The sequence below is a fragment of the Bos taurus genome, chromosome 23 (assembly GCF_002263795.3).
Source record: "Bos taurus isolate L1 Dominette 01449 registration number 42190680 breed Hereford chromosome 23, ARS-UCD2.0, whole genome shotgun sequence".
NCBI classification, from domain to species: Eukaryota; Metazoa; Chordata; class Mammalia; order Artiodactyla; family Bovidae; genus Bos; species Bos taurus.
The window spans coordinates 15,870,472-15,885,185 of NC_037350.1; the positions used below are offsets into that span (position 1 = coordinate 15,870,472).

Here is a 14,714-nt window from a genome sequence, read left to right on the forward strand (position 1 = left end):
GAAATGGCAACCCACTCCAGTATTCTTGCCTGGGAAATCCCATGGACGGAGGGACCAGGCAGTCTACAGTCCATGGGGTCGAAAAAGAGTCAAGACATGACTTAGTAACTGAACAACAACAAATGGACCCACCACAAAGCAGCCTCTGCATCACCTGGGATTTTACTAGAAATATAGGATCTCTGGCTCCATTCCAGATGTTGAGCAACCTCTTGAGACGTCCATTTGTTCATCTGTAAAATAAGCTGTTAATTTAAAATCATTATGGATTCAGTGAGCTGTTGCTCACTGGTACCCAGCAGAAGATCTGCAATATATTTTTTTGAGAGTGTAATTTAAGCAGTTTTTTAAAAAAAATTCTATTGCAGTTTAGTTGATTTAAAATGTTAGTTTCTGCTGTACTGCAAAATGAGTGAGTTATATAACAAGACCCCCAGGTAATTCAGGAGCATGTTATAGTTTGAGAAGTTCAGGCCTAGAGTTGGTGGTTACCAGGTGATGGAGCAGGCAAGGGTAACTGGTGGTAACAGCTCTTTGTAAGGATCTTTAGCAGCTGGATGAAAGACCAGGAGAAGGAGAAAGAGTAGGCTGAGGGACTGTGGGAGGCCGTGTAATTCATCAGTTAATTGCTTAATCATTTGGTTAACTACATAAGCAGGAGGGGATTTGGACACGGGTGCTGGTGGTAGAAAAAGAAAAAGTTGTTAGTCTGTGGGACACTTCTTAGGAAGAAGGGAAGGGCATGGTAAACAGTTTGCATATAGGGAGATAAAAACAACTCTGAGCTCGTTTCCTCATCTGTAACATGGGAGTAATAACAGTACCCTCTCTGAGGGTCATTAGGAAGATTAAATAAGATCATAGATGTGAAGTGCCAGCACAGGGCCTGGCACCCAGGGGCCACTCCTTAAGCATTTGCTCATTTCTTCCCCTTCTGGTCCCTTTGCCTTAGGGGTTAGCCCTGGTTGGGGGTGGAGGAAAGAGGGGAACCAGGGTGACACATGAGCATCCAGAAGGGCTTGAGGCTGCCAAGTAGACAGCAGGGCTCTCCCTGCCCTCTACCCTCATTTCACCCAGATTCCTTTTCCATGTTGGTGTGTGGAGAGGTAGGGGGCTGTTTCTGACAACTTTGGAGGCTGGGTTCCCTGGGGCAGGCTCGGGGCTTGATTCTCTGTCCAGCTCAGCCCCCTGTTGTAGCCCCACTCCATCTAATGATGACATCTCACACCTGGTCCCCCAGGAAAAGAAACAGCCAAATAACAGGCTCCCCTCCAAACAGCCAAAAGCCCAATCCTGTAATTAAATCTTAGCTTGGCAGTTACTTAGTCACCTCCAAGAGCCGACTTTCCTGGCCGGTTCTGGAATGTGGGGTGGGATGGGGGCCCGGCAGGTACAGTCTCCCCAGAGACCCAGCCGGGCCTTTGTCAAAGTGGTGGTCTCCCCTCCGACAAAGCCAAATGCTCCTGGCTGGGGGAGTGCACTCCGAGTGTGGGAAGGGCAGGCTGAGAGACACCAAGAGTCACCACCCCAGGTCTCTGTGGTGAGTTCTGCAAGGGCAAAAGTCAAAACTCCCATCATGCCAATTCCCATATCCACTGAGCTGTGGATCACCTCGTCCTACCGCATGCTCCAGGTTGGAGATGCCTTCTACCAGACCAGCTCCTGACACTGTTCCCTTCAGCCTGCAGGGTGGAGTGGGCTTCAGTCTCCACCCACCACCTCTCCCAACCCCAGCCTTCCTCTGGGCTGGGCAGGTGCCAGGAAATGTGGTCAGGCTAAGAGGAAGCCTGGCTAACATGGACTCCTACATCCTGAGAAGGTGGTCAAGTCAGTACCTGGTGCCTGAGAGTATGAAGATCCAAGATCCAGCCCTGAGTGGGGAGTGGTGTGTTTGAGGGTGCTGGGAAGGGATGCATTTCCCTTGGTAACCGTGGGCTCTGTGGATGGGACCATGGCAGAATGGGAAAGATCCTTGCCGGGGAATAGGTTTGAATCCTGACTCTGTTGTTTAGCAAGGGTGTGACCTTGGCTGAGATACCACCTCTCTGAGCCTCAGTTTGTTCATCTGTAAAACAGGGGCTATTAATGTAGGTGGTTATGAGATTCAATGAGATAGAGAGTTTAAATACCAAGCAGAGAGTCTGACTCATGGTGGGTACTTACTACCTGCATGCTCTCACCCCAGTTCCCTGCCTTGACTTTGGGCATGGACATGCTGAACAGAACAACAGACAGAAGAGAGGCCCTGAGAGGCTGCACGAGAGCAGTACCCATTCAACAAAGAACCTCAAGAAGGAAAATTCCATGGGGGCCTAGGAGACGGGGCGGGGTAGGTGTTTACAAGGTTAGGTTCAAAAGCCAGGCAAAAATATTCCATTGTAAAACACATCCCACCATCTGAAATCATTAAAAAAGAGAGAGATTGTTTAGTACAAAAACAAAAACCCAAATCTCACGTAGATTGTGACTATAGGTAGATAAGATGTATTTGTGAATGAACAGCCAGGGGTTTGCAGGGACCAAGACTGTGGAGCGGACTGGGAGTGTGGGGGTAGTTGGGGCGGAGCAGGTGGGAAGTGCTAGGATGACAGGCGGGGCTTTTACTTTTCAGTAATGTCCTCTGCTGGTAGATCATTTGTCTTAACTTAAAATTCTACAAATAATAAAGAACATTATTTATGTTTTAATATTGGCCATGCAGGTTCTTTGTTATGGTGAGAGAGCTTTCTCTAGCTGTGGCTCACAGGTGCCCTAGCTGTGGTCCATGAGCTTAGTTAGATGCCCCACGGCATGTGGGATCTTAGTTCCCCAACCAGGGATCGAATCTGCATTGGAAGGCAGATTTTTTTAAACCACCGGACCACCAGAGAAGTCCCAAAGAACATAATTTAGCATGGAATGTATTTTCCCTTTTTTAAAATAAAGAACACTGGATGGGGGCCAGCATGGAGATGTGGATTTCAGTGCCACTAAGCTCCTGTTATGACCAACCTAGATAGCATATTAAAAAGCAGAGACATTACTTTGCCAACAAAGGTCCATCTAGTCAAGGCTATGGTTTTGCCAGTGGTCGTGTATGGATGTGAGATTTGGACTGTGAAGAAAGCTGAATGCCGAAGAATTGATGCTTTTGAACTGTGGTGTTGGAGAAGACTCTTGAGAGTCCCTTGGACTGCAAGGAGGTCCAACCAGTCCATCCTAAAGGAGATCAGTCCTGGGTGTTCATTGGAAGGACTGATGCTAAAACTGAAACTCCAATACTTTGGCCACCTGATGCAAAGAGTTGACTCATTGGAAAAGACCCTGATGCTGGGAGGGATTGGGGGCAGGAGGAGAAGGGGATGACAGAGGATGAGATGGCTGGATGGCATTACTGACTCGATGGACATGGGTTTGGGTAAACTCCGGGAGTTGGTGATGGACAGGGAGGCCTGGCATGCTGCGATTCATGGTGTCGCAAAGAGTCAGACACAACTGAGTGACTGAACCGAACTGAACTGAACTGAACCTCCTGTGAGACCACGCAGGCTTCCTGAGCCTCAGTCTCTCCATCTGTAAAGTGGGATGCTCATGCTCAGTCCCTTAGTCATATACAAGTCTGCAACCCCGTGGACTGTAGCCCACCAGTCTCCTCTGTCCACGGGATTATCCTGACAAAAATACTGCAGTGAGTTGCCATGCCCTTCTCCAGGGGATCTTCTTGACCCAGGGATCGAAACTGCTTCTCCTGCGGCCCCTGTATTGGCAGGTGGATTCTTGACCACTGGGTCACCTGGGAAGCCCTATAGTCACGTGGTGCACTCCAACACTCAGGTGTAGTTTCTCAGCTGATTAATGTGTTCCTTGGCTGGCAGAGCGGAGGCAGAACAGCAGATGAGGGTTTCTGGTGCCTCCTGTGCAGGGGGCGCCCCGGGGAAAGAGAGGTGAGCTCTGGATGCAGGGAGTATTTCCCCAGGGCGCGGCCGGCTCCTCTGCACCAGCTCTGTGCTCTGCTTCTAGCCTCCAGGATCTGTCCCTACCCTCTAGGAATCAGCGGAGCCCCGTACACTTTTCACATGTTCTGGAGACCAACACTTGAATGGGGACTTTGAGCCCTGGCTGTGTTTCCATGCAACCTCTTGTGGGTCCATCTTGTCTCTCCCTGTCTTCCTGAGACCTGAAAGTCACAGCAGCTGCATCTACCATTCACTGAGCATCTTTGCTGTGTGAGGCACAGAGCCGAGTGGACTAGGTGCATTAACCCAATACCATCTTAAGAAATTTTTTTTTCATTTATTTTTTTGGCCATACCACATGGCACGTGGGAGCTTAGTTTCCTGACCAGGGATCAAACCCACGCCCCCTGCAGTGGAAGTGTGGAGTCCTCCTAACCACTGGACCACCAGGGAAGTCCCAACCCACTACCAGCAAGTCAGCCCTACAAAGGAAGAGGACAATACATCCATTTTGTGGGGGGAGGAAAAAAGACTTCAAATGACATCTATTGTTTAGTCGCTAAGTCATGTCCAACTCTTTTATGACCCCATGGACTGTAGCTTGCCAGGCTCCTCTGTCCATGGAATTCTCCAGACAAGAATATTGGAATGAGTTGCCATTTCCTTTTCCAGGGGATCTTCCCTGACCCAAGGATCGAACCCCAGTCTCCTGCATTGGCAGGCAGATTCTTTACCAGTGATTCTTCAGGGAAGCCGCAAATGACATCTACGCATACCCTGTGACCAGTCAATTCTCTGTTAGCAATAGGCCCCAAAGAAACCTTCAACCTGGTCCCTAAAGGCTTGTGGATGTGATGCTATTGCAGGGCTGTCTGTGCAGATGGGGAGTTGGAGGCACTTGGGAGGAAAGGCTTTGGAAGCAAGGAATGAGGCTTATGCAGCAACACGGATGGATCTTAAAAACAGAAGGTAGAGATCAAAGTAAACAACAGAATGAGATCTAGAACACACAAAACCACTTATGTAAATGAACACTACCTGCACACAAAACAGTATGTATTTTGAAAACACAGTTGAACAAGAAGATACTTATTAAGAACATTAGAATAGCTGCCTCTGGTGGGCGTGGGTGGAGAGTGTGGTTGGAGACTGGAGATAAAGAGGGAAAATTAATACAATAAGAGAGGAGGCCTTCATGGACCAGTGGTGATAAGGCACCCTGGTGTGAGCTGTAGGAATAGCTCAGTTGTTTGTACTTGAAGTCCAACAAAGGAAACTCAAGTAAGGATCAGAGAGGTTAAGTAATTTGTCCAAATCACACAGCAGACAAGGAGGAGTGGAAAGAGGATGTTCGAATAAGTAGGCTCCTTAAAGCAAGACGGTAGCAGGACCCTGAAAGCCACATGTCTGCACTGTAACAGCAAAGAGGGCAGGAGGGGCAGAGGGATAGAGGACAGGTGTGTGTGGCAAGGCCTGGGGATCTTCTTGGGCTCCACAAGTCAGCCCGGCATGTCACCAGCTCTCCCCATCCTTCCCAAACACCCACTGAGTGCCGTGGGGTACAGATCACCCTCCTTGCCTTCCAGGAATTATGATGAGGAATAAAATGAGCTCATGCTTGGGGTGTGGCAGAGAAGTCAGAAAGAGTGGGCTTCCAGGAGGCAGGACTGATTCAGTGCTGTCTGGGGCTTAGAAACGATAATAACAATATAACTCAGCACTGACCATGCAGCAGGCCCTCCTCCCCACCCTCTCCCAAGCAAGATACCATCTGCCCAGAGCCTTGGAGATCCCAGATCAGAGGCTCCGCCGGGGCTGCCCTTCCTCCCCCCTCCTCCCTGCCTGCCTCCCCTCCTGGTCCCTCCCATCCTCTCCAGAAATTAGGGGTCATTACCATTAGGGTGTGAGATCTGAGCACAGCTTACAAGTCATCAACACCCCAACTCCCAGTCCGCCTGGGGGCCCCCAAGTCTACGCCACACTCAACAGGCAGTGCTGAACAGGAAGGAAACAGTCCTGGGCCCAGCCCTGGCCAGCGGGCCGAGGGCAGGAAGTCGACAGCTGCCCTGCCTCCCTCACCCCGGGCCCCCTCCTTTCCTCCTCACTGACCCAGGGAGAAGTACAGGGCAGTCCGACATGGGGCATTTCTGACACATTCCTGGAAGTCTGATGTTGGGGAGATGGGACCCGAAGGAGGTGTGTCGGGGGAGACATCTGGTTTTGAAGATGGCAAGAGGGCAGCCCATTCAGCCACCTATCCCTCAATACAGTTACCCACCCACACATAATAACAGCCAGTTTTATTTATTTATATATTTTGGGGTCACATCATGCATAATGTGGATCTTAGATCCCCAACCAGGGATCGAACTCATGCCCTCTGCATTGGAAGCACAGAGTTTTAACCACTGGACCAGGGAAGTCCAATAATAGCTAATATTTACTGAGTGCTTCCTCTGTGCCAGGCACTGTCCTAAGTGCTTTGCCCTACTCTATTATTAGTAGTTAGGGACCTTTAGTCCAACCATTTCACAGATGAGTAAACAGAAGCACAGAGAGATCAGTTATTTATGCTTGCCCAAGGTTACACAACTAGTAAAACGGTAGAGCCAGGATTCAAGCTCATGAAGTCTGGCTTTGAGCCTGCAGTCCCATCCTCTATACAACAACCCACCATCTATCCACATGGACCATCTTCCCAAACACTCACCTGTGGCCAACCCACTTAACCACCTGTTTACTCACTCATGCATCCATCCCTTCATCTTCTAACCCCTTGTTTGAAGCGGTTTAGGAAAGGGAAGAGCAAATACAAAGACTTAGAAGGGAGAGAGCAGGGCATGTTAAGGAAGTAGCTGCTGCACAGAGTGAGGGAAAAGACAGCAAGAGATGAGACTAAGAAGGTGACCAGGGCTCCAATCAGGAGGGTCTGCTCATCCGTCGTCTATCCAACTACTCACATCCATCCATCCCCACTCTGCTCTCCTACTCCTCTGTCCATCCGTGTGTCCATCCATGAGTTCATGTGTCCATCCATCCATCCATCCATCCATCCATCCATCTATCCATCCATCCATCCATGTATCCATCCATCCATCCATCCATCTATCCATCCATCCATCCATCCATCCATCCATCCATCTATTCATCCATCCATCCATTCATCCATCACCCTTCATTCCTGTACTTGAGAAGGCAGATAGAGAGGAAGAAAGAGAATAGAGAGTTAGCTGGTTACATTTCTTCCATGCCAGTGATTTTTTGTGAACTTTTGTGGGGCTGGGGCAACATTAGGACTCCCCAAGGTACCTGAATAAACAGAATGATTTCCTCCACTCTCCACTTACCCCACTACCCATAGCTCACCAGTCCTGGGCACCATGGGAAGAAGGAATTGCAGAGTGACTAGGTATTAAGGTTGGAAGAACCATCCAGACCTTGAAACTTCTGCCCCCAGCCCCACCCCTGTATCTCCTTAGGAAGACAGAAGGAATTATGTTGTCAAAGAGGTGTCACAATGCCCCCAGCCCCATACAAGTTCTCCTACCTTGGTGTCCCAGTACCCTCCCAAGAGTCCCTGAATACCTCTGGAGCCCTTGGCCACCAGAAGTTCCATCTCACCACCAAGGAAGGCACTGGTCAAGGATGTTCCAGGTGGGATGACATCATGGTGTGGGATCAGGGCAGCCCAAAGTAGCAAGAAGTTTGATTGGCAGGAAGGAGTGTGAAGGCCTCAGCCCAGCCCAGGCAGCTGGGAGCTGCCTGACTCCTGTTCCCCAGCCGTGGAGCTGTCCTTGTCTCCCCGGGTCGGGGGAGGGCTGGTGACCACCATTCAGCTCCTTTGTTCTCTGCCCCTTCACTTCCCTGAGAGGCTTCCTGGACCCTTAGTTTGCACGGCCCCACCTCCTAGGCACACTTGTGATAAGTAATAATGCTGGTCAACATTTACTGAGGGCTAAAGACGTCCAGGTGCCTTAAGGAGAATATCTCATTAACTCATAGTAACCCTATGAGATAGAGTCTCTATTATCCTTCGTACATGGAAAAACAGGCAGAATGTATTATAAATTACCAGAGAGACTCTCCTGGTGGTCCGGTGGTTAGGACTCTGAGCGTCCTCTGCCGGGCGCACGAGTTCAATCCCTGGTTGGAGGACTAAGATTCTGCACGCTGCGTGGTGTGGCCAAAACTAACTAAATAAATAAATTACCGGAAGAGCAGGTACCCAGTGGGTGGTAAAGGCTTCCTGAGGAAGCCGAGGCCCCCCGACTTGGCTTCCTCACTGACTCCCTTCAGAATTCCCGTCCCCTCACTGAAGGCAAATAAGTGCTCATAAAGCTTCAAGCATGGGTGACACCTCTGTGTAACTTCTGGACGGGGCTGATGATAATAACCACTTTCTTTTACAGCTCCCACGACTCATGGTGCCCCCTCCACAAGCTGTGCAGTAGATAGCCTTATTAGCCCCATTTTGCAGATGAGGCAAGTCAAGCTCAAAGAGGTTCATTGACTTGCCCAAGGATGCCTGACCTGTAAGGGCAGAGTCACGTCCCGAGCTTAGACCTTCAAACTCCAAAGCCCGGGCACATTTCCAGCATTAGGTGCCCTGGGAGGCTTCACCAGCTGCCTCACCCAGTGCTATTTGCATTTTGACAGGGCACAAGGCCTTCCACGAAAAAGGGAGGTGCAAATGGTGGCATATCAGGCACGGGCTAGGCCAGTAGATGGGCAGGGGGCCGAAGAGGGGCCTGAAGTATTGAACCTCATCTCACATATGAAGTCTTCTTGCCTTACTCAGAAAGTGCCGCCCTGAAGTCTCCCTCTTCCCTATTCTCGGTCCGGGTATAAGGGACAGATGTATACATGATATATCTAAAAAGCCTGGGTGGGTCTGCCTGCGAGTGAGGGGGTCATGGAAGGAGAGGGTCAGATTCTTTCTTTTGGCTCTTAATTCAAAACCCAAGTGAAAACAGGGGAGTGTGATTCATCAGGGAGCGAAAGGGCTGGTGGGACCCTCTCCTTGCCCTTTAAACTTCATTGCCCTCTATGGAACGGGAGGACTAGGAGGCTTAAGGCAGCAGAAAGCAGACAGGGGAGATGGAGCCCTTCCTTCCACCTCTAAACTCACCACCTCAGCATTTCTCCACCTCAGCATTGTGAGCTGATGATTCTTTGCCGTGGGCAGGGCGGGGGAGGCCGGTGTCCTATGGGATGTTTCGCAGCACCCTGGCCTCTGGACTCCAGTAGCACCTCCCAGTTCTAACCTCCGAAAATGTCTCCCCACATTGCCACAAGTCCCCCAGGGGTGGGGTTGGGGCGGAAATGCCCCCAGGTGTGAACCACTTCCCTAAGTGCACACACACTGTGCATTTGACAGGGAGGACCTGAGAGGGGAGGAGACGGTTAAATGAAACCAGATGTTAACCTGGAAAGTACGCAGTAGGGCCCCACCCTGCCTCCAGAGCTGGCCATGCTGGGCTAAGCATGGGATGGGGTGTTCTCAGTGCGCGGAGCTTAGTCACCTGGAAGCTGGCTGGGCCCCCGGAAGGGGTGGGACAAGGCTGGGGCTGCCCAACTTCCTCCTCCTCTTCCCATCTGCCGCCTCCTTTCTCTCTTCCTCCTCCCTCGCTCCCCAGTTCTTGTGCAAGCCTCATCCCTGGATGTGCTGGGGGTCCTGGGTTGCCCAAGCAGGGTCTCGAGTATAGCAGCAGCAGCAGCTGGGGCATAGCTGACGGGAGACTCAGGGTCTAGGCTGGGGTGGAGCAGGAGAGGAGGATTCAAACCCTGGTTCCTGCACTAACTGGTCACTAGTTGTGCAACTTCTGCAAGGTTCTTACACGCCACTCACTAACCATGTGCGCTTACACCAAGCTCAGAGCTTCAGTTTCTGCATTAGGAAGATAGGAGGTTCCTCTGTCCATGGGGATTTTCCAGACAAGAATACTGGAGTGGGTTGCCATGCCCTCCTCTGGGGGATCTTTCCAACCCAGGGATTGAACCCACGTCTCCTGCATTGCAGGTGGATTCTTTATCACCTGAGCCACCAGGGAAGCCAGAAAGATGAGAATAACATCTCACAATGGCTCTTTGGGGCTTTTGCAGAGGTCAGTGGTTAGTCCCTGGCAGTTGGTAGATTCTCGATCCTATTAGTAAAGAGTGTTGCAAGCCCTTCCCCTTGCAGGAAGAGCCCTCCACGACAATTCTGAAAGCACCTGCCTCTGTCACCTCTCACACCAGCTCCGGAGCCTGAGGGGCAAGGCCAGCTGGCCAAGAGCTGCTGGGGAGCAGGGACTGGTTGGGGGCAGGGTCTCTGCAGTTCCCTGTCTCCACAGGCACAGGCCGAGCCTCCCTGCCGTGTCAGGAGGACCAGAAGCCCACATCCTCGGATGCATGCTTAACATGAAAAACCCGAGCCACTTGTGAGCCCCAGGAAAGGAAAATTCTACAACTCCAGGCTATCAGCCTCAACACTGAGGATAAGGAAACTGTCATGGACTCTATAGCACTGATTCTCACCGCCCTTGGAAGGAGCTGGCAATACCGAGAGATGTTTTCGGCTGTCACAATTGGTGGGGGGTGCCACTGGCAGCTAGTGGGCAGAGGCCAGGGCTGACGCTAAGCATCCTTTGATGCACAGGGCAGCCCCACAGCAGATGTATCCAGCCCAAAGTGTCAACGGGGCCGAGACTGAGAAGCACCGTTCCCCAGTGTTCATATGTGTAGTGTCTCTGCTACTTGTATATCCAGAGCCTGGTGCATAAGAGGAGCACAAATGGATAGAACAACTGACATCACATCCTCAGCTGCGCTGAGAGATACTTCATAGAATAAACCTCACACTCCTTGGGGTGTCACCCTGTCTGTGCCAGGTCCAAGGACCCAGAACCAAAACCCAGCATTCAAAACCCCACAGTGTCCCCGCCACACCTGGGACATCAGGCCACCCTCTCTCACCAGCGAGCCTGGGGACTGGGGAGGGGTCGCCCTAGCTGCTCACCTGCCTCCCAGCACATCTAGCAAGGAGCCAGCAAGATGATGAAATGAGGACAGAAATGAACTTGCAGGCCCCATCCCCATGGTGCCGTGGACATGGCATGTACTGTGGGGTACAGGGTGTGGCCCCTGGAGTCAGCCAGGCCTGGGTTCCCATCGCAGCCTAGCTCCTCACCAGTCACATGACCTTAAACTTGGGAATATCCTCCTGACTTCTGTTTTCTCAATTATAAATGGGACTCATAATGATACCTTCCTTAAAGGGTTATTGTGAGGATTCTCAGAGGAGATCCACTGAAAGAGTTTGGCACTGTGCTCATGGGTGGTGGTGAAAAATGATCGTGGATTATGACTATTCATACCTCATTTCCGGTGTGAGCCCCTCTGTTTGTCATCTGTGTCCCAAGGCTGAGCCTGGACGGGTCTGGGAAGGCTGCTGACCGCTCATGCACCCCTCTCTCCAGGTGAATAGGATGTGGTGCTGACCTCTGAGAGCATGTACAGGCTGTTGGGACATTAGCCAGAGCCCTGAAGGACCACTATTTGGGATTAAGATGAGGCAAGCACAGGACCTAGGGCGCAAAATATTTGAAAGGAAGCACTCACCGTGCCTTTGCATGAGTCTGAATATGAGCCCCTCCTGAAAATGCATAGCCTTGCCTCACCCTAGTCCCAGCCCAGCGAAGGACCACCTCCCAGAAGGAGGGCCTGATGGCACAGAGGATGGTGAGATGGATGCAGAGGCCACAGCATCTGAGGCTTCCTGAAGGAGATGCCGTGAGAGCTGCTGGTGTGGGAGGATAAGGGAGAATTTTGAAGTGCAAGGCTGAGGGTCATATATTGCTAGGTGGGAACTTATGGGAGCAGAGACTGCCTTGGAGAAAAGCCCTGGGCAAGTGTGAGTTGGGCAAATAATTTATAAATTAAACACAACAGAACGTACATTATGATTTGAGTAGTGGAGGTTTCGTCAGATGGCAGGGGTTCAACTTCCAATAGCGCTACAGCTAGGGGTTTCCTCCCAGTTCCCTGGGGCCTCTGCAGACAGGAAATGGGTCTTCTTGAGAATTGCAGCCTGGGGGAGTGCAACAGAGCTGCCTGACACTCAGGGATCTCAGCCTTTGGGTTGTTCCATCACAGCTATGAAGATTCCTAGTGAGAGGGCACCCAGGATCTGGGAGATGGTATGGGGGTTCAAAGGTGAGGAAGATGATTCAGCCACAGGATGGTCAAGGAGGGTGGCAACAGAGGACCACATAAATGTCAGTACCAGGAGATAAAGGCTGCAACAGGGGCCTCCCAGGAGGGTGGACCTCCATACCCAATCACCCAAGAGTGGTTATGAAGGGCAGACATTGTTGGGTGGGAGACACAGTCTGTAACAATGAGAAGTGTTCTAAATTAGAACGGGGCTGGCTGGTTGGAAGGCCAATGGCCCCTTACTAGAATCCAGTTCTGTTGAACCAATAGTTATTGAGCGTTCGCTCAATGTCTTGGTCTGGAGTAAGAGAAGGAATAGGATTTTGGAGGTTATTATGTCAAGGGTAAGGGTGAGAGAGCGCTGCTCTTAAGGGGCTCAAAGCTGAACAAGAAAGAGTATCCCTGATGGGTGGGAGGGAGGGCAGGCTAGTCTGGGGTGGACAGCCTGAGCTAAGGTGAGAATGCCTGGAAGGATCAGGTGTGACCAGGAAGTGACAGGCAGACGGGATGGCTGGAACTCAGGGTTTGGGGGAGCCCTGTCCTTCCAGGCTAGGGACTTGGCATTTATTTTCTGGGCAGCAAAAGGTGCTTTGAGGACAAGCCATACATTCTGGCCATTAATATATTGGGTTGGTCCAAAAGTTCATTCAGGGTTTTCCGTAGGATGTTATGGACTTTGGGGCCAATCAATAGAGAGACTAATTCAGTGTGTGAAGGGCAGGCTGGGAAAGCAAGAGATAAAGAAACAGGAAGAGTCGGTAGAAAGCTGGAGTCACCTTGTAGGAGAGAGGATGGAGGCCTGGCAGGGGGCAGGGAGAGAAGGATGTGGGGGACATGGATGGACAGACCAGATGCAGGGGGAAGGGGCAGGCGTGGGGTTGGAGATGAACCCCGGGTTCCCAGCCTCTGAGCTGGTCGAGGTCTCCAAGAAGCAAACCAAGTCTGTAGAAGCAGGTCCGGTGGGGGGACCTTGAAGGCTTTCTCCTGCCTGCAAGTGTCTAGCTCCAGGGCCAGCAGGGCTGGGCTCCAGGCGTAGCTCTGTGGGCCTCTCAGCAGTGCCCCTGCCCCCTCCTTCCTGCCCTTGGCCCTCGCAAAGTCCCCAGCTCTCCCCTTCTTTCCTCCTCCCAGGACTCACAGAAATCCTCAGTACCCAGTCATGGGCCGAAGACACCCTCAGGCCAAAAGGTGAAGGCTCCACACCGTCCCCTGTCCCTGTCGTGGAAGCAGGACCGTGAGCAGACTCTGGCGGCAGCCTACGTGCCCGTGGTGGTGGACCCCAGAGGGCAGAACCCGGAAAAGCTCAGGTTCAATTTCTACACCTCCCAGTACTCCAACTCCCTGAACCCCTTCTACACCTTGCAGAAGCCCACCTGCGGCTACCTGTACCGCCGGGACACGGACCACACCCGCAAGCGCTTCGACGTGCCTCCTGCCAACCTGGTCTTGTGGCGCTCGTAGGCCTGTGCCAGTCAGAAGCCCCCTACCCTGCACCCTCACCCCCACAATGCTGGGTCCCCAAGGGGAAGGGCTGCTTCCTCCCGGAGGAGCAGAAAGTGCCTGGGCTAGGACGGCTGTGCCCTGCCCACTGTCAACAATGGCAAAGGGAGGTCTCGCTTTTCAGCAGCAATTAAAGTTTCTTCTTCCTTTCCCTGGCATCTGAATGGGTGGCTCTGGATGGGTAAACTGAGGCCACAGGGGTGCTGTAAGCAGGGTTATAGCCAGAGGTGCCTGAAGACTTGGAAGGACGTGATTCTCATCAGCTCACCCCAAGAGTAACCCCAACTCCCCTGCAGAGCCTGAGTCCCAAGCAAAGCTCATGCTGGCCACAGTCTGCCTGTGGTCCCAGTTTGGCAACCTCTCCAATAAGAGCTACATCAATCGACCGTGATCTGGGGTTGGAGAAGCCACTGGGGAAGGGGGACGTCCTGCAGGGAGTGAACCTGATCTCCAGGGAGCCTCCTCTCTAGCTCCTAGTTTTACATAAAACTGCCTCTTCTGACTGGTAGTTTTTTTGGTGAGGGATGGACTTCCCATCTCAAGTCTCCCCTCTGGTCCAGCAGAGCTGATGCTGAGTTTAGTTAGGCTCATGGGCCGTGGTTCACGGAGAAGGAGAGTAAAAGCAGAGTGCGCTTGACTCCTAGCCAGAGTGAGTCCTTGGTCACTGCCGCCCAAGGCTGGATCCAATGGCCTGCTGGCGCCAGCTCAAACTGGCCTGTGAGAGCTGGCAGTGGGCAGCTCCCAACTCCACAATCAGTGACTTCATGCTGGTAGCTTGAAACCAGTGAGTGGAAGTATTTACACCCAGGAAACCAGCAAACATCTATAAAACAGGATTTCTTTTTTTCCAGAGAGCCAGTGGTTAAATATTTACCAGCAGATGACTGAGTGATTCTAACTGGTTTCATTTCTAGGAATCATGTCTTATTGCAGGTAGAGTGGTGGATTCAGTGGTGCATACTTCTAGGGCACAGGAGACAAGGGGGCTGGTGTGGGATGAAGAGACAGGATGCTGGGGACCCAGACAAGCAGCCAATGCACTGGCCAGATTTCCCTGGACACCCTTCTCTGAAGAGAAGATGGCAAGCC

General features: G+C 51.7%; 1 protein-coding gene across 3 annotated transcripts; it reads left to right on the plus strand.

Annotated features, from left to right (window-relative positions):
* The first annotated feature begins 7,504 nt into the window (after positions 1-7,504).
* CIMIP3 (ciliary microtubule inner protein 3) lies at positions 7,505-13,781 on the plus strand. 3 transcript variants are annotated; one of them, NM_001077083.2, is made up of 2 exons: positions 7,505-7,589; positions 13,257-13,775. In NM_001077083.2, exons 1-2 carry the CDS (start codon positions 7,581-7,583, stop codon positions 13,584-13,586), a joined length of 339 nt encoding a protein of 112 aa, NP_001070551.1. In that variant the 5' UTR covers positions 7,505-7,580; the 3' UTR covers positions 13,587-13,775. The 3 variants fall into 3 exon arrangements, with proteins under 3 accessions (NP_001070551.1, XP_059736432.1, XP_024839523.1); XM_059880449.1 differs by lacking the exon at positions 7,505-7,589 and adding an exon at positions 10,195-11,392 and having other exon boundaries at positions 13,257-13,781; XM_024983755.2 differs by lacking the exon at positions 7,505-7,589 and adding an exon at positions 11,432-12,472 and having other exon boundaries at positions 13,257-13,781.
* The last annotated feature ends 933 nt before the right edge of the window (positions 13,782-14,714 follow it).